The sequence below is a fragment of the Mauremys reevesii genome, linkage group 3 (assembly GCF_016161935.1).
Source record: "Mauremys reevesii isolate NIE-2019 linkage group 3, ASM1616193v1, whole genome shotgun sequence".
In the NCBI taxonomy this organism is placed as follows: Eukaryota; Metazoa; Chordata; order Testudines; family Geoemydidae; genus Mauremys; species Mauremys reevesii.
This window is the reverse complement of record NC_052625.1, coordinates 80031796-80051154: the sequence shown is the minus strand read 5'-3', so window position 1 is coordinate 80051154 and position 19359 is coordinate 80031796. Positions and strand designations below refer to the sequence as shown.

At 42.5% G+C, this 19359-nt stretch overlaps 1 protein-coding gene and 1 long non-coding RNA gene across 9 annotated transcripts in view; one reads left to right on the top strand and one right to left on the bottom strand.

Annotated features, from left to right (window-relative positions):
* Window positions 1-551: 551 nt before the first annotated feature.
* LOC120401340 lies at window positions 552-6106 on the bottom strand. 5 transcript variants are annotated; one of them, XR_005596387.1, is made up of 3 exons: window positions 6087-6106; window positions 2647-2790; window positions 552-801 (listed from the first exon to the last, which is right to left on the bottom strand). It is a non-coding gene; the product is annotated as an uncharacterized LOC120401340 (long non-coding RNA). The 5 variants fall into 5 exon arrangements; XR_005596385.1 differs by lacking the exon at window positions 6087-6106 and adding an exon at window positions 3387-3518; XR_005596386.1 differs by lacking the exon at window positions 6087-6106 and adding an exon at window positions 3153-3187.
* Window positions 3500-19359, top strand: part of MAP3K21 (mitogen-activated protein kinase kinase kinase 21) — a 55347-nt gene continuing 39487 nt past the window's right edge. For all 4 annotated transcript variants that reach the window (XR_005596382.1, XM_039531207.1, XM_039531206.1 and 1 more), the window contains exon 1: window positions 3500-4330. Coding sequence is in view for 3 of the 4 variants with exons in the window: in XM_039531207.1 (XP_039387141.1) it covers window positions 3535-4330 (796 nt within the window). In the remaining variant the exon portion in view is untranslated. The remainder of the gene's footprint in view (window positions 4331-19359) is intronic.

Here is a 19359-nt window from a genome sequence, read left to right as displayed (position 1 = left end):
ACGTTAAGTGGCAAATTTGGCCCTCTTTTGTGCTCGAGATATTAGGGTACGACGACATAAAAGAACCGACAAAACCGATGAGAAAATGCTAAGACAAAGAGAATTTGGCGGTTCCACTTCTAAAACGTCGACTTAATACGATTGGCAAGTTAACCGAGGTCGAGATAAATGGGTTCGACTGTATTTTATTTTTTTAAATATAACTTATTATCATAGCACCTCCAAGCCCTACACATGGATCAGGCCTCTCTTGTGCTAGGTGCTGTATAAACCCAGAACAAAAAATAAATATTTATATTTGTGCCACAGTGGGGAAGTGAAAAACATTCCACAGTTTATCAGTCATTGTGGCTTCTGATAGATACTACATAAAATACAGTATGGAATTTGTTCATATGGCTGAATGTTTCTATTACATTTATAGCTTTTATAATGCCAAGCAAATATGCAGATAGAGACTATATTCATAACACCCCATGAATGGCTGCAAGTCTTTCTTTTATATAAGGAAAGGGGAAGAGAGCTAATAAAGACACACTGAGTTTTGATCATTTGACTTTTAAAAATAAATTTTAATAAAACATTATCTACAATTTTATGTTGTCTTTCCGCAGAACTATCCAGGAGCACTGGGGTTGCCCATCAGGTACTAAAGGAGATGGTGACTTTCAATAAATGGTGGCAAATAAGTAAATCCTCTTTATCTGGAAGAAGTCAGTGGATCTGACTGGCAGTTGGGTCCAGAGGGCAGAGTCCTTGTTCTTAGGAAAGGCAGCTATAGGACATACATATAAAGAGGACCTGTAAAAAGAAAGTAACACAATGCCACTAGCCGTCATCTTCAGCCCCCAACTAAAACCTCTCCAGCACATCATCAAGGATCTACAACCTATTCTGAAAGATGATCCCTCACTCTCACAGATCTTGGGGGAAAGGCCAGTCCTCTCTTACAGACAGCCCCCCAACCTGAAGCAAATACTCACCAGCAACCACACAACAAAAAACACTTACCCAGAAACCTATCCTTGCAACAAAGTCCATTGCCAACTCTGTCCATACATCTATTCAGGGGACACTATCATAGGACCTAATTACATCAGCCACACCATCAGAAGCTCTTTCACCTGCACGTCTACCAATGTGATATATTCCATCATGTACCAGCAATGCCCCTCTGCCACATACATTGGCCAAACCAGACAGACAGTCTCTACACAAAATAAAAAATGGACACCAATCAGATATCAAAAATTCTAACATTTGTGACAAATTTCCTCCTCTACCTTGGTTGGTCCTGCGCTTATTGGCAGATTTGCTCACCTCAGTGATCTTCCCCTCTGGTGGAACCCACAGTCTGGGTCAACTCCTCCTGTGTCTGATCAGGAGTTGGGAGGTTTGGGGGGAAACCTGGGCCCACCCTCTACTCCAGGTTCCAGTCCAGGGCCCCATGGATCACAGCTGTCTACAGTGCCTCCTGTAACAGCTACAACTCCCTGGGCTACTTCCCCATGACCTCCTCCAAACACCTCCTTTGTCCTCACCACAGGACCTTCCTCCTGGTGTCTGATAATGCTTGTACTCAATCCTCCAGGAGCACACACTCTCGCCTCCTTGCACCTCTTACTCCCAGCTCCCCACATGCACACCTCACTGACTAACTGGGAGGCTTTTAATTAGTTCCAGCCATCCCTTGATTTGCTTCAAGTGTCCCAATCAATGTAGCTATCTCCACAGCCTTCTAGAAAGATCTTAATTGGCCCCAGGTGTCTTGATTAACCTGGAGCAACTGCCATTTGGTTACCACGGTACCAGGGATTTGTTTAGCCTGGGGCTAACATACCTGTTCCTCACTACTTTACTATAGCTATCTGGCCTTGCCCCATCACACATTGAAAAACCAGTCGGAGAACACTTCAACCTCCCTGGACACTTAATTACAGACCTAAAAGTTGCAATTCTTCAACAAAAAAAACTTCAAAAACAGTTCCAATGAGAAACTGCAGAATTGGAATTAATTTGCAAACCTGATACCATTAAATTAGGCTTGAATAAAGACTGGGAGCGGATGGGTCATTACACAAACTAAAAACTACTTCCCCATGCTAATTTCCCCCCCTACTGTTACTCACACCTTCTTGTCAACTGTTGGAAATGGGCCATCCTGATTATCACTGCAAAAGTTTTTTTTCTCCTGCTGATAATAGCCTACCTTATTACTCTCCTTATAGTTAGCATGGCAACACCCATTTTTTTTCATGTCCCCTGTCTATGTATATCTTCCTACTGTATTTTCCACTACATGCATCTGATGAAGTGGGTTTTAGCCCATGAAAGCTTATGCGCAAATAAATGTTAGTCTCTAAGATGCCACAAGTACTCCTGTTCTTTTTACAAGATTGTGCATTACACTTGTCTTGTTCTTTTTAATGTATTTTAATGCTAGAGTGCCTTGCTTTTCTTTCTCCACCTTTCCCCTTTAGTCCTTCACTCCAGTTTTTTGTTTCTTTTACTGTATTTGTCTGATTTGCATCATTATAATTTGCATTATTTTCTTCCCATAATTTTTTCCTCCAGTTTCCTTCTCTTTTCCTTAATCTCTTCCCTGATAGCCTTGTCTACTACATTTTTTTCATTACACTTTCTTACCATAGGTAACAATGGTGGGAGTGTTAGTGTAGACCATGAACAGTTGCCAGCATTTTAACCACCATGTTGGCTAGAGCTGGTCCGAGTAGATATAGATGGCACCATAGTTAAAACGTAAAACTGCAAACTGTCCACATTAATGATCTGCAATGAGGGGAAATTGTAAGGGGTGGGAGGAAAGAAAGCAATGCAGCCAGAGCCTAACTCACATGCTTACATACTGGCACGCCCCTTTCTCTCTGCCCCGTTACTCACGCCTTGGCACCGCTGTGCCCAGGCTTGCGTAGTCTCTCTCTGGCAGGGAGAGAGAGTCCCTCGTCAGCTTGGTTTGAATGGAAAGTGTTGGCCAAGTCTCTCCCCCGGGGCTGGAGGACGGACTTTGCCTTGTGTTGCACTAACACCTTCCCGCCCGCTCGCTCTCCCGGCGCGGTTGGCCCGACCCGCCCGCAGTGGGGCCCTGCCCCGGGGGCCCACCGGCCTGTCGGTGCGGGAAGCAGGCAGGGCACCTGCACCTGCCTTTGACCCGCCCCCCGCCTCTCCCCGTGGACCACGTGTCCCGGACTGGCCAATCCGGCGCGGTCGAGGGCGGACGTAGGCCCCGCTGGGCTGGGTGTCTGGAGCAGCTCGGGCCGGGGCGGCGCGGCCGGTGCTGGCCCCATGAAGCTGCGGGCAGGGGCGGAGCAGAGACCGGCCTGGGCCTGGGCCTGCCCTGTTACTCTCCGCGGGCTTGGCCGCGTTACCCGGGGGTCGCCCCCGGCCGCTCCGCGGGGCCCGCCGCACCCCGCCCGCAGGTGCGGCTAGCGCGGCAGGTGAGGATGAGCTTCCCCGGCGGCGCCTCCGGCTCTCCCGGATGCTGAGGCTGCTGCGGCCCGTGCCCCGGCCCCTGCCATGGCTCTGCTGGGCTCCGGGGCGGCGGCGGCCCAGGGCTCCTCGGCGGGCGGCGGCCCGTCCTGCCCGCTCTGGACCGCGCTGTACGACTACGAGGCGAATGGGGAGGACGAGCTGAGCCTGCGGCGGGGCGACGTGGTGGAGGTGCTGTCCAAGGATGCGGCCGTCTCGGGGGACGATGGCTGGTGGGCGGGCAAAATCCGCCACCGCCTCGGCATCTTCCCGGCCAACTACGTGACTTACCAGCCGGGCCGGTACCCGCCCCAGCAGGAGCAGGGCGGGCGCCCGGGCCCGAGCCCGGCTCCGCAGGACTGGCGGGCCGGAGGCGGGGAAGACCAGCCCGGCTCCCTAGCCCAGATCGACTTCCAGCATCTGGAGCTGCAGGAGATCATCGGCGTGGGGGGCTTCGGCAAAGTGTATCGGGCCACCTGGAGGGGCCAGGAAGTGGCGGTGAAAGCGGCCCGGCAGGACCCCGATGAAGACATCACGGCCACAGCTGAGAGCGTGAGGCAGGAGGCCAAGCTCTTCGCCATGCTGAAGCATCCCAACATCATCGAGCTGCACGGGGTCTGCCTGCGGGAGCCCAACCTCTGCCTGGTGATGGAGTTTGCCAGGGGAGGCTCCCTCAATAGAGCCCTGGCAGGGGCAGCTACCCCCGGCGGGGGGAGCCGTTGGGGCCGCCGCGTACCCCCGCACATCCTGGTGAATTGGGCAGTGCAGATAGCCCGCGGGATGCTCTACCTGCACGAGGAAGCCATCGTCCCCATCCTACACCGAGACCTCAAATCGAGCAACAGTAAGTCTTCTAAACGCCACCTGTTTTAAGAGGGTATTTTAACTGTCTTTAGTGTGTTTTAACCGTGTTTTTTATTATGATCAGTAAAAGAGAGGAGGCTGTTGTATAAATCAGATTTATGGAGTGAACGGGATGTGGCCTGTTAGAGCTATACATTTGTCACAGGCTGCTGGATGTGGACAGATGGAATGAAGGAGGGAACACATGAGACTTTGACTTGCACATTACACCTGTAATTTGTGACTTTTTGTAACCAGTTAGACATGTTGTTCTTAACTGGCTACAAGTTCAGTTGGTGTCCACAAACCAACTTATTGCGATCGTGTTGGTGTCTCTGCACCCACCGCATTGCTTAGGTTACATTATATTGTTTTCTGGGAAAATCTGGGCAGCTAGTCTGTGGTACCTCAGTGAGGCATAACATGCCTTCCCCTCTCCAAGTAGGTCCTGTGGTAATGCATTTGGGGATATCCTTCTGTACAGAGAGTTAAAGAGGAGGAGGACGGCTTAAAACCATAAACTGACACCATTAGGAAGTGCTATATTGAAATAAGTGTTTGCTTATTTGCTTACTGGAAGATGGTCTTGTGGCAGTGGGAGCTTCTGGCAAGAGTGACATGGGTGGTTAGTTGTCTTGGTTACTGACCAGTCATGTGATATGTAAGCCAACCATATCACTAATTAGGTAAAAACTCTGTTAAAAATTAGCACAGAGTTTATATACCCAATTGTAACACAGAGAGCAAAGTCCTATCTTCCTAGACAGAAACTTAAAAAACCTGAGTAAAATAGCAGACTCATAATATACTTTCTTCCTTGTCTGTTCTGTGGTTATAAAACAGTCAGCAATAAAATATATTTTTCATAGTCTCTTCTTTCTTCCTCTCCAACCCTATTTTTCTATTAATGAAAGATTTAATGATGGTGACTGTCACATGATGATTGACTTCTATCATACTTTTTTCATTAACATGATGATTTAGTGCTGATGACTGGTGTCGGATTAATGGACATGGAGATTCTAGTTCTTTCATGTCAAAAAATGAGATGGTGGTAGTAGAAGTTCCTGTGCTCTTGATGTGGAAAACCACCTGAAGGAGTGAGATGGAGCTCAGTTTTTATGCCTAGTGAATCCTTGGTCTCTCTGCAGGAGTTACTAAAATTGCTAGTATTTTAGATCCTTTTGCGTTGTGAGTGCTGGTCCCCTAGAAACTGGATTTAGACCAACAACACTTGGTTTTTACTATCCTAGGACATGTTTGAATTAGTGATCTAATGGTGAAAAGCTATGTTCTTTTGGTTAATGTCATTTTAAGTTTTTGGGGCTCTGTCTATGCTAGCCTTTTTTCACTCTAATATTTCACACTGGTAGTTTCACCAGAGGGGGATAGTGAGGGGAGTTTTCTTGCACAAGAGGTTTACACTGTTTAGACTTGCTCTGAATGAAGTGATTAAAATGTTAGTGGCTGTTGGCACCTTATCCACGCTGCTCATGTTGCAACCAGTGGTGATAAATCTAAAATGAAATAGTTAGAATTTAATGTTATAAAAACACCATAGAAAAGCTCTGAGCACCGTGACAAAAATACTTAAAATAACCACCCATCAGCATTAATACCAATGTAAAACTAGTTCATCAGTCAGTAGCTTTAACTAATCACACAGAAGTAACAATTTACTTCAACTAACAAACAGTAAAAATGGGGAAAAAAGCATCAGAAAAATCTTTGTGCCTAAATCATACTCAGGAACATACCCTCTTCTTTCTCTAGAAGACCTACTGAACCAAGACTTTTGCAGGTCATCAACTTTGGGTTGTTTTGGACCAAGATGGGGACCAAGTTCAGAGTCCTGGGGCCCTCCTTGGGAACACTCAGCTGATAGTCTTCTCTTGTTTTAGCAAAGGGGATCCAGCTTCAGTGCTTCCAGTGATTGCAGCTGCTCTGGTATGTCACAAGGAAAGAAGTGGTTTCTCCAGTAGGCTGTTTAGGGTTTTATAGGTCATAGCCAACACCTTAAATGCTACTAAAAGAACAATAGGCCACCTATATCATGACTCATTCAACGAGTTAGCTGTTGCATCTTCAGTCTGTGAATGGTTTTAAGCTTTAGCCCTGTGCAGAGGGCATTGGAATAGATTAGACATTTTAAGATGACGGAGGCATAGCTAGATTGCAAGGTCCACATTTGAAAGAGGTCACAAGATCCTGGCCAGGTGTGGTTGTTAAAAAGATGACTTGATTACAGTTATAACATCAGCTGGTAGGGGAGGTCCTGAGATCTCCACCAGGTTGTGAACTCAAGTGCTAGTCAATACACTTCCTCAGTAATAAGGGTTGATATAATCGCCAGAATCCTTTCTGTTTGCTTCTTCCAACCAGCCGTCATCATTTCTGTCTTGTATGGGTTGAGCTTCAACCAGCTCACTCTTACCTAATCTTAAACTCAGTGAGACACTGGTTGAGACTCAGAATCATGTCATCATCTGAGTTAGATGTGATCAGCATAGTGAAAACATCACCCCCGATGCTCAGTACTCTCCTAATGGCCCCATATACATGTTTAATGTGGCGGGTGCAGGGTAGAATAGCACACTGCAGCTCCATTCACTTGAGTCCTTTGGGAAAAAGATCAGTTGCCCACAGCTACCTGTTGAGATCTTGCCAAAAAAAATAAAAAGCTGCTGAAGGGCAGCTCATCACTCCTGACAATGTTTGCAGGCTACTCAACAGCATCTTGTGATCAAAGGTATCAAAAGTAGGAGATCTAATATAACCAGCATGGACATTCAGTCTACCAGAAGGAGATGGTCAGTCACTGTATTCTGTCCGCCAGTGCTAGGTGCCAGTGCTAGGTCTATACAGAATTGAGAAGGGTGAAGGCATCTAAATACTTTGAGTTGTCTCATAGTTTGGGGAAAAAATTTAATGGAGTGTATCTAGGTACTTATTTACTGTATTAATGTGTACTCATTGTTTTGAAATATATTCATGAAATGGATTACCTGAATCTGAAATTTGTCTGCCACTTTGATAGCATCCTCTTGTCCAATAATTGGTCCATCTGACTCAAAGTTTGGATTCTACTCTATTCAGATAAGAGTTGGGTGGGGGAAGAGGGAGGTTATTTATTGATTTCATAGAATCATAGACTTTAAGGTCAGAAGAGACCATTATGATCATCTAGTCTGACCTCCTGCACAATGCAGGCCACAGAATCTCACCCACCCACTCCTGTATCAAACCTGTGTCTGAGCCATTGAAGTCCTCTAATCATGGTTTAAAGACTTGAAGGTGCAGAGAATCTTCCAGCAAGTGACCCGTGCCCCACGCTGTGGAGGAAGGCGAAAAACCCCCAGGGCTTCTGCCAATCTGCCCTGGAGGAAAATTCCTTCCTGACCCTAAATATGGCAGTCAGCTAAACCCTGTGCGTGTGGGTAAGACTCACCAGCCAGACACCCAGGAAAGAATTCTCTGTAGTAACTCAGATCCCACCCCATCTAACATCCTATCACAAGCCATTGGGCATTTTTATCGCTAGTAGTCAAAGACGAATTAATTGCCAAAATTAGGCTATCCCATCATACCATCCCATAAAATTATCAAGCTTAGTCTTGAAGCCAGATAGGTCTTTTGCCCCCACTATTCCCCTTGGAAGGCTGTTCCAGAACACGTCACTCCTCTGATGATTAGAAATTAGATGAAGGTTTCAAGTCTAAACTGATTTTGTACTATTTTCCTCAGTGGGAGCAGAATCTGGCTTAAGACTCACTGACCTGTTACCTACCTGTTGCAGGATGTTAATAATTTAGCATCAACAACCACAGTGCACGCATGGAATATGCCCAAACAAGCATGTTGTCGCCTCCTAAGTCATCTAATGTAGTTTGGGTCTTCTGTTCAGTACCTTATAACAGTACTATCTCACAGCTGCCAACCTAGGAGAAGAGAAGAAAATCCTGGCTGATCAAGGCAGCAACAGTGAGAGCCAGGGCCATCCTTACCCATATGCAAAGTATGCAGCTGTGTAGGGCACCAGGAAATTTGGAGCACCAAATTCCCTGGTGCCCTGTGCAGCTGTGTGCTGCTCCAGCCCCTGCTCTGCCTCTTCCCCATGGCCCTGGCCCCAGCTCTGCCTCTTCCTGTCCCTGCCCCACCCTCACTCCCCTGAGGACTGCAGCAGGGCTGGGCCTGCACTCACCAGCGGTGGGAAGTGCAGCGGCCTGGCCCCAGCCACACCACTGATAAGTGCTGGGGGGGTGTGTGGTTTCCCCTTGCCCCCCCTCCCCCCATGGGGGCGCTGCGTAGGGCCCCAGAATAGCTAGGGACAGCCCTGGTGAGAGCAATGAGAATTTTTGCAGAATGAGTATAAAGGCAGGCTAGCTTTGTGTAAACTTCCCCAAACCAGTGTCCATGGGGAGGGAAGCCAGTGGCATGTACTTTCTTTATCCCCAGATGAGAAGGAAAGTTGGGAGGTGCCAGGATCTGTCATTTTCCATCCCTGTGGAGACGGAGAAAACTAGCAGGGAGAAAACTCCTCCTGTAGCGGGGGGGGGGGGGGGAATAAAGGAATGTAGATTTATTTTGAGGGGAGGGACCTTTGTTTCCTCTTACCTGTTTTGAATGTGGTGCCTGTCAGTTTCACTTGTTCCCCTTGTTCTCTGAGGAAAAGGTAGTTAGGACTTACCGGATGGATTTAGCTGGCAGATACCAGTACAGGATATCACTTCATGCGGGAAGGCTCCGAGCACTGTAATCTCTCTCTATAGGATCCATCTCTTCTGTTTGATATGTTCTTGTTTCATGCAACTTGTGAAGAAACAGAAGGAGAGGATGTTCACAGGAAGCTGAGCTCCCAGAAGCATGAGTGAAGGGTACACTCTTTTAGCTGGGGAGAGGAGGTGGGAGAGGCATGCACAGCTGTGCTCCCCCATGTCCCCTCTTTCACACTTAGAGGTGTCATCACAAAAAACATAAAAGATATGTCCACATTTGAGTAACACATTTTTACTTTTAAAATATAGATGTAACACTTATCAGTTTACATGTATGCATTGTATATTTTGCAGTCTTTATGACCCACATCGATGGCAGTAATGAAGAAAGAGGTTGTTTGGAAAGGAACATGGTCCACCTCTGAGTGGCTTGCAGAGTCTCTTGTCACTAAACAATTCCAAACTTTGGTATTAATCTAAAGAAATTCCAAGGCAAAAAAACATAGAATCAAGATTGAAAGGAGGATTTTACCTGCCTTTATCTGATGCACCTGCTTAAAAAATCCCGAGGAAATCATTGTAGTTTCTCAAAACATAAATAAGTTGAGAAATTATAAATTCAAGTTCCACTTGAAGAAAAAGAAAATGTTCAAAACTGTGCAATTACTTACCTGTACATCCTTAATTGTGTCCTTGGGGTACGATCTGAAATCAGACACTCAAGTCGTCTTTAACTATCATATGGGTTTGTTAATATTAAAGTAATGTATTGTCTTATTGTTGCTGTTTGTCTTAATGAAACTGATGGTTGAACGTTTATCTAAGAGTTTCTGGTTCACAGTTATAATACTGAAGAAAGAGCTAAAGGTGTTTAGGTGACCATAACTGTTTGTTTTAAATATTTAACTCTCTTTAAATAGTCAAGCATTTACTTCTGAACAAGGGCACCAAATTAAATGAGAGGGCTAGGGAGATTTGGGTTAACTTGAGCCTTTGGCAGACTTTCCAGGGCCTTGTATAGAATCTTAATCTATACTGCATGTTAGCGAACACCTATTAGCCTGCACTTTCCAAATGCTATTTTAATTCCAGTACCTGATTTTAGAAGGTTCAGTGCCTCCAGCTGGAAAAAACAAGTTCCACATCCTGAATGCATGTGTTAGTACCTGCAGGAAACTTTCCATGGAAACTCAGGGTACAGTAGTTTTATAATTTTAATGGAATCAGACACACAAAGTGAACAGTGAAACAACAGAAAGTGGACAGTCTACCTGATGTGGCTTTATTTAAATTAAGAAGGGAATAGCAAAACTGAAAATAGGAAACTGTTTTTAAAAGCTGAATAAACAACTGTGATGTAAGTAGATTAACACTATAAAACCCATACAAATGGCATTCTCACGCACTCATTGAATGCAGTTATGTAGAATATGCTGAGGATCTCCCTCTCCACCCCACCCTCCCCAAATGCACAGAGGTTGACTGTTTTAGAGAGATTGAAGGGCTTGTTGTCATGGTTAAGAGGCACCGGAAAGGGATAGTGAGAAGGTGTCCAAGACAGTAGGACAGAGGTGCCTCAGGAACCAGGGTGGGTACTGGTGAGGCTGCAGAGCCTGCTCTGATTAAACTGCTGTCAGCTGTTAACCAAATCACTCTTGTTACCTTGCTCCTGGCTGAGGTAGGGTCTCTGCTGCTCATGAGGAAGGCAAAAATCAAACAATCTTTCCTAGAGTTTCTCTGAGGTCCTTCCCAGCAAGTCCACTCAAGTTATGGTGGAGTGTACTATTCAAATAACCAAGAGATAAGAGGTTATTCCAGTCAGAAGATGATACTGAAATCTTGCGAAGACCTCTGTTCCCTTAGAGTTTCTCTTCAACTCTGTGAACTCAGGATTGTTTCTCTTCAGCTTTTCTTTCTCTGTCTTCTCCTTATGGAGAAAAATTCTTGGCTTTTGACAGGTCCTAGATTAATCTATATGAGCTATACTTTTCAAAACCATGAGCTCTCCTTAGTATGACAATTAGAGACAAACCCATAGCTTCATTCAGAAAATGTTGGGGGGCAGTTTCCATCCTGGAGTCACTGAGCAATGTGGGTCTATGTTTTCATGTGATCTCCTTTGGCTTTGTGAGAGTTGGGAGGGGGGAGAGAGACCTGCAGCGTTAAATTCTCTGTCCCTCAGTTTGCCCATCTATAGCATGGGGGTAACGCTTGACCATCTTGAAGTGCTTTGAGATCTATGGAAAAAAGGAGATATGTAAGTGGAAAGTAGTAGAATTGTTGTCCATCTTGCAGCAAACTTTTTAGAATGCTGTGCTAGCATAGAACAATACTTGCAAACTTTAGTTGGTGTCATCTCTCCCTAATGACTTCCAAAGTAAGTCTTTCCTAAGGGAATAGGATCTGTTTTAATTCAATGGCATGGATGTGCCACATTTTTTTTATCTATATATCTTTTGTAAAATTAGGTCACGTCTTTGAGTTTCTTACCTTGTATTTCTTTTGTACTGTTCTCAAGAATCTTTTTTCATGGTTTAGTATACTCTCACATCAAGGTCTTGATTCTCCATGCACACCCCCGCCCCAAGGTTCTGAGCACCTGACATTCCCATATTCTTGTGTGGGAGCCCCACATGCTCAGCACCACTTAAAAATTAGACCCATTGGCTTTTCCAGGCACCAGAGAACACATTACAGCATAAACATATTACACTTTACCAGTTGTGCCTAAGTAGGATGGGCGTTGCATTTTTTGACTTTGTCCAGAAAGTGGTGTTAAAGTTAATTTAGTGTTTGGAGATAAACTTTTCCGCTACATGTAGCAACTTATATGTCTTTATTGCAGTGGCTAAAGTAGTTTAGTTTATAGAAACTAGTAATTCTAATCTGCAGTTGGATGACTTGTTGCAACATGTTTTTAAAGTAAAAATCAGTCACTTATTTAATATTTTTTTTCATACAGTGGCTATCTCTTGGAAATATACCTATCTTATTAGCTCTATGCAATACAGTGTTTGTGTATAAAATCCTTAACCTTCCAAAGAGTGAATAATATTCTAGTTATCTCATATGTGGGTTGAAAACCTAACCTATGGAGCCAAAGCTGTTAACTTTGATTTGCCTCCTCTGAATGTGTTAACTCTATCCTAGACTCTAAACAAGTGAACAAAATTAAAAATCCCATGCACAAGCTTCTTCAAATTAGAGTTAAGGTTGATCAGATATGTTTCCTTACAATGCAAATACCAAAAGCCAGGAACTCATACATTAAAGACAACACCTAGTACAAACTGATTTTTCAAGCATTAGTCCACTACAGTCACAACACTCCACCATTCTACAACACTAATGCCCTCTCTAACATATGCAGTTTCATTTCAACAGGACTCATTCAGCCCAACAAACAGCTGACAAGCACACTTAAATACACAGCTTTAACTCTGACCTATTCATTTATTTTGTTTGTTAAGATTGTGTTTTGCATCTTTGCATCCCTGAACAGCTGTTGGTTCTTTCAAAAATGTAGTCATGATCTAGTCTTTCCCTTGACCCTACTTGCCTCTCCAACAACTTCCCCATCTTTCTTGTTATAAAATAATAATGTATCTTCAGTCTTATTTAAGTGAGCTGTTTTACAGCTGTTCTTTTGAGTTCCTTTCCTCCAAATTCCATCTTGGATTCCCTCCAGTCAAGTTTCTCCACTGGAAATCTTGGAGAGGGCAGGTTCTGTGACCTTTTTGGGAGCTAAGACAGGGTTCAATTCTTGCCCAAACATCCCATTACTTTTCTGACCTTTTTTCTCAAAGGAAAATATGTTTTGGAGATTTTGATTGGTAATAGCCAAATTACTGCTATCCTAGTTGTAATGACATCAGTATTCGCTTGTGTGTGTACACACAAGTAAAAAACATAACTTCATAATTTACTACTTTTATACAAGGTCTTTAGAAATATTGGGCCAGATTTTTAAAAGTATTTATGCACCTAATGATGCAGATAGATGCCTAGTGGAATTTTCAGAAGTGCCTGTGTGTCTTAACTTCCATTGAAATTAACAGAAATAGACATCAAAAAAGAGCTTTTAAAACCTCAGGCCTCACACTTCTGAAGTGATATATATGCCTAAATAGAAGGAAAAATATGTTGCATGCTATTAAGGCCTATATATCATGTGGGAAGAAGAGGCTTTTGTAGTACTGGTAAACTTAAGATCCAGCTTGATTTTCAGTTTTAAGTTTTACTGTTCGGCATGAATGTGTTTTGAGCACTGTTAGCTAGAACATAGAAATTCCATTAAAATTTTTACATAGACTTGTAAAAAGTAGAAAAGTAACATTAAAATTAACTTTGGAGCTTTAATACCAATTTATAGATTCTTGAAGAATCTAAAGGTTAAACTTAGCTATTGGATTTTTTGGTTTGCAGACTGTCAGTTTCTTATCTCTCAAAATATTTTCAGCCTCCATATAGCAGGGTTTGAACTGAAAATGGCTGTGTAAAATAAGTGTTGTTTAAAATGTGTAGATGGGCACTTTGAACTGTTATTCAGGGTACTGGGGCAAAGTTAAAAGCCTCTAGTCTTTCCTTCTTTCCAAAACTAATTCTAATGCCCTAAGTTAACAATGGCTCCAAAAAGTATGTGCTTTTAAAAAAAAAAAACTTAATTTTTCATTTTCTGAAGGTAGAATTAGCACGCATAGCAGCATAAAATTTTGATGATGGAGTCTCCCATCAAATTTGATGGATGAGCTATAATTACTTATTGTGGATCATTAGATGAGACAAGTTATTTTAACATGCTTGTTAAATACAAATTAACTTGTGCTGCATAAGGATAGTAACAAACTTCATGACTTTACCTAAGTTAAATTTCTGAGTTCTTGAATGTTAGAAGTTGTGACTCTTGGGATTTCACCTAAATTCCATCAGGTCTGCTTTCTTGCTCCACACTTGAAACCTTATTCCTGCACCTGTAACTCGAAGTAAATACCAAAATTACATTTTACAGAAGTTTTTAAAAATCTTTTTGTGGCATCCAACGCTTGTGTATTAAAATCCGGTGTAATATACACTAATATGAACAATTAAAGTATTTTAGTAAAATCATAAATAGTCTTCTCCCTCCCCCTAAAAGTCTCTTGCCAAGTTGATGCTTCTGTGTTTGGGGTCATAGCTCCAGTTAAATCAGCCCCGGACATGCCAATGTTGGCAGCATAATCATGCTTTGTTCTCTTCCTGGCAACTGAAATCTGTGTTTTGACAGGTGTGCTTTTAACTCAGGCCTGATAAGGCAGCCCCTCCCCTTTTGTTCCTCCTAAAACTGGCAGTGGTAACTATTTCACCTCTGTAGTTCATTGTTTCATTCCCTCCCCCCCAATAATATTGGAAATTTGAAAAGAAGCTTCACATTTATTTTTGTGTTCTTGGCTTGTCATTAAAACCAAACTGAAACACTGTTCTCTAGTCTCGAGTTGTCATAGTGATTAGTGTAAATTAGGAAAGCCTAGGTCAGCTTAGAATGAGAAGAAAAGTTTGGTGTCTTTTTAAATTATCAAAGTATGTGATCTTTGTAGCTCTCTTAACTTTGCACTAAAGTATGTCCGTACAGTACTTTGGGCCAAGATTCAGAAAAGCCAGTTGCCGAGAGCAAGCAGGAATTTTTCTGTGGGACTGTCATTAAATTCTGCGGAATCTTAAAAAATGAAATCTTAAAGTAAGTGTTTTAGTTCTTATTTTTGCGAGAGAATTTCCAGGTGTGAACAAAGCATAAACTAATGCAATCTTGTTTTCTTAAATCTACAGAGAGGCAACTCCAATGCTGCTGTCACTGTTAGGGTAGTGGGGGGCTGGCTATTGCTGTTATGAGCAGGAGACACTGCAAGGGTAGTAGGAAGGGGGCTTCCTACCATTGGTCTTCAGGTTGGCTGTGGCCTCCCTGCTCCTTATTACAGTTGGTCAAAAAAACAGAGACACTTTTTAATGAAAAATGCCCTTTGTCAAGTAGTCAAAATTTTAACACGATTTAAAAAGCTTCAGTCAGCTGTACTCAATGGGCTGCTCCTTGGTTTTGTGTGGATCGGGGTCCAGTCAAGAGAGGAGAAAACCTCTATCTCCTCCTGCCGTGAGGCTCGGTTTAGGGGGACAAGAAGCCCCTACTGCGAGAGAGGACTGTATGTTGGGCAGCATACATTGATTTGTTTTGTAAGGGAATGCCCAGGACTCAAATGAGAATTGTGGAAGATTGTGCAGATCACTTATGATCTTTTGGGCTTACTGGTTCCATTAGGTCGGGTTTGGGTACACCAATCCTTAATTTGCCTGGCTTTGCTCTTTTTAAGGGTTGGATAGAGTTGCCAAGGAAATTATTTATTGTGTTCAAATAAGGGCATCTAGAATGAATGGTCAGTTGCTCTTTCTTAAATTTTGTACAAATTTAAAAAAATATTAAAATCTTAGGCAGAAGTGATTACTACTGTTACAAGTAACATTTATGAGCATTTTATATTTGCATCATATTCAGAATTTTTCCACAGTTGTTGGGTCAAAGGCAGAGGCTAGAGGAAAGCTATGTTTAAAAACAAAATAGGAAAAGTGACTGGCTTTATTTAAAAAAAAAAAGGAATGAGAGCTCATGGGTAATTGTATAATACCTGAAATAATTCTGAGTGAATTTGCTCAAAATTTTAAGTTGACAGTCTCTATTGGTGACTGCTGTCTGTATGATGCAAAAATCAGTCAGTTTAGTACTGTAACATTTCTTTAAATATGGAATTTAAATAGAAAAACTAATCTTGAATAATCCATTCTTTTAAGAATTACAGAATGCTTACTATTTAAGGTTCTTGTAATAATAACTTGTCTAATGAGAGCTTTAACTCCTGAATTTAAATTTAAAATAGCAGGGTTTTGTGTCTAATTGTAGTGGCTTACCACTCAAGTTCACCCTCCTAGAGCAGGATTGAAATTTCTATCAAGCATTCTAGCACAGCATCAGCTAGAACACCTGTAAAATAACCCGTAGCTTCTTTCACTACAACATTGTCTCCTCGGCAATTTGTCTAAACTGTTTCATTCTCTCCACAATGGCCATGTGCCCTAAATTGCTGTTATAAATATTGCAACAGTGGAAGTGGAGGGAGAGTTGATGATGCAAGGTGTGTTCAACCTACAGTGTATGCTTCATGAATCTTTTCATATTGTTGTAATTTAGCTTTTCATTTCTCTTCTGCTTTCCAAGAAAAAAATCAGATGATTTAATTTTGCATTTTGAGCGCATTGATAGCTTTTGCCTGCCACATTTTCCTTTTCTACAATGTTGCTTTTCTCTTACGAGATTAGTAGTGTCTATGTCAGCTTTTTCAATCAAGGTCTTTTCATGACAGTTGTCATCAAGTTCTGTGTCTGCAGTTGGGAGCACCTCTTTTCAGACTTGATTTTAGAATGTGATTGCAGTTGAGTCTAAAAATGTCTACTTCTGTCAAATTTAAACAGTAGTGAGTCTGAGAGCAAAATGGAGTGGGTTGGAGTCTTCCACAGTTACTGTCTAAATGGTGGGTAAAAAGCTATCAAAGGGTCTATAACAAGCTGTGAGAGAACCTGAAAAATGTATCTCTACCCCTGACTTGGAGGGTGGACAAATTTCTAGTCTGTCTCCCCATACCATTTATTTTCCAGGATTTAAAAAAAATCCTCTAATATGAATGGTGAGCTGTAAGAAAGTTCGATCCACAGCTTGAAAGTCATTACATGCACAACATACAGGTGAGATCCTTGCCCCTAATACTTAAAGGGAATTTCAGCTGTAGTAACTTGCAGGCAAGTGTATTGACAATGGTGCAAACTCCTAGTGTAGGCAGGTAAAGCCATTACTTGCCCTGGTAGAGTTTACCCAAGTTTCAAGAAATAATCCATGTTGCAAAAATGAGTATAATTGAGGCAAATCCCTCCATATACACAAGGCACTTGTTGCTGTAGTGTGCTGTTAACAAGCAGGCATGGAACACATTTAATACGATGGCTAATCATTTTGTTTTGGAAAGAAGAGGTATATGCTACCTGTCAGTTCAAGCAAAATTGCAAGATAAGGAACTCTACTTCATGTTCATTTGGAATTTACAGGAACTGAATCAATTGACAAGCAGTACTTAAACTGAGTTTGAGAGGGAAGTGATGAAGTTGCCACCCTCCAAAAATTATATGGTCCATCTTCTAGTCAGCCTGTTGCAGTGAGAAGTATGGGATATGTGGTATAACCATATATAATTTGCACTCCTGTAGTCTCAAAGATCTGTGACTATCCGCGGCAGCAAATGTAGTAGCACATAGGTACCTTCAGTTCTAATCTAGCTAGGTTAATGGCTAAGCAAACTAGCTTGTATTTGCAAAATGCACAAGACTGAGCTATGTAGAGAAGTCCTAGATAAGGCAGTAGCAGAGGGTGCTGGAGAAACGAACTCACTATTAACTAAAGAAAACAAAGTGAGGAATGTCCTTGGTCTTCTGTTTGCATCTACCAATAGCAAAAACTTGATAAAAAGGATTTAGCTACTCCTGGAGAAGTGTTTGTAATCAAAGCATCAAAAGAAAGTTCAGGCAAAGTGCAGCCAATGATTGTCATCAGCAACTCTCAAATGTATGACTGTCTTTGTGGTCTCTCCATGGTCAAAATTAGGAGAGAGGCTAACAACTTTTTGAGTTAAACTGCTATGGACTGCCGATCAACTAAAATAATCAGAGTATGCAATAGAACTTCTTCCAAAACTACTTCCACAGATGTCATGAACCTTGTCAAACAGAAAAGATGTAAGCAATTGCTTTATATTTATATTAAATAGGGATTATAGAAGAGCACCCATAATTGGAGAAATGTAATAAACTGTACTTTTATTACATCAGCCTTTTTCTTCTATTTAATGTATTAGACTTGGAGAGAATGCACAAGTGTAACTAGAAGGGTAACAATTAGAGCTCACTAGTGCTAATGGGAAATCTCCTGGATATACTGCAAACTAAAACTCCACCCTGGCCTCCCTAAGGAACATTGCACTGAGGAGGGTTGGGGATTCCTTAGCTACACTCTTTGGTGTTGTGAAGCACTTGTAACCACACTAGCTAGCCCTTCACCTCAGTTCCTAAGGAAGCAGTTCGGGTATAATCCTGGTCCCATTGGAGTTAGTGAGGGTCTTGTTGTTCATTTCAGTGGAGTAGGATTTCACCCTAAGTTTGTTTGCCTGGATCCTGCATTGGTATGTTCTGGGGCTCCTTGTAGTCTTCTCTGTACCTCCACTCTCAAACAATCTCTAAGTTACACTACTCCAACTATGTGAATAACGTGGCTAGAGTCAATGTAGCTTAGGTTGACTTACTACGGTGTCACAACTCCGCTGAGTTGATAGGAGACGCTGTCCCATCGACTTACTCCACCGGAAGGAGAGGGGTAAGGTACCGGAGTCGACTGGAGGAGATGCTCTGCGATCAATTTACCAGGTCTTCACTAGACCTGCTAAATTGATCCCCACTGCATTGATGACAGCAGCATAGATCCCTGGTAAGTGTAGACATGGCCTATAACTTACATTGTAAGCTCTTTTAGACGGGCCATCCTTTTTGTTGTGTCAGTGCAAGGCCTAGCACAGTGGGTCCCTCTTCACTGTGCTACTGCAATTAGAAATCATAAATAATCATTAAAATTCCCTGCCTTTCCCCCAGTCTCTTTAGTAAGCTACTACTTGTCTCCATTAGAAAATGTTAATTAGCATTCCAGAAGGATTCCTTCTCAATAAGGGACCACAAGGAGGTGAGGAGAAAGTAACTGTTCCCTGGAAGTTCGTAGTTGTGGGGAACTGCCTTGAAAAGAGTATTTGGAGTGAAATGAAGTAGTGAAGAACACATTGGTATTAAAGCTGGAGAGTGCCACATTGATGGAGGCTTGACTAGTATGATGATAGGCCAGGATATCTGTGTAAGTACCTTCATATGAGAGAGAGAATGAACTCATCTCCTTGAAGATCAAAATGATCACAGTTTGTAACTGAAAGGAGGTAGTTAATTATGACACAAAGATCCTAGGAGAAGCTAGGTACTTAAGAGGAAAGAAAAAAGTGGATGTATTAGATGTTGCTTTGCTCAAAGAAGCCTCAGACTAGGAGATGCAAGAGGGTGAGAGAAGAAAGCTGTCTCTGAGAGATGGTCTATATAAACTGTAACTAACCCTATAGTACCTCCCTAGTTTATCAAGTGTCAGGTTAGTTTGTAACTGTTTATTACTATAATGCCTATGCTAAATAAACTAGCAGTTTTTGTTATGTATACTGTT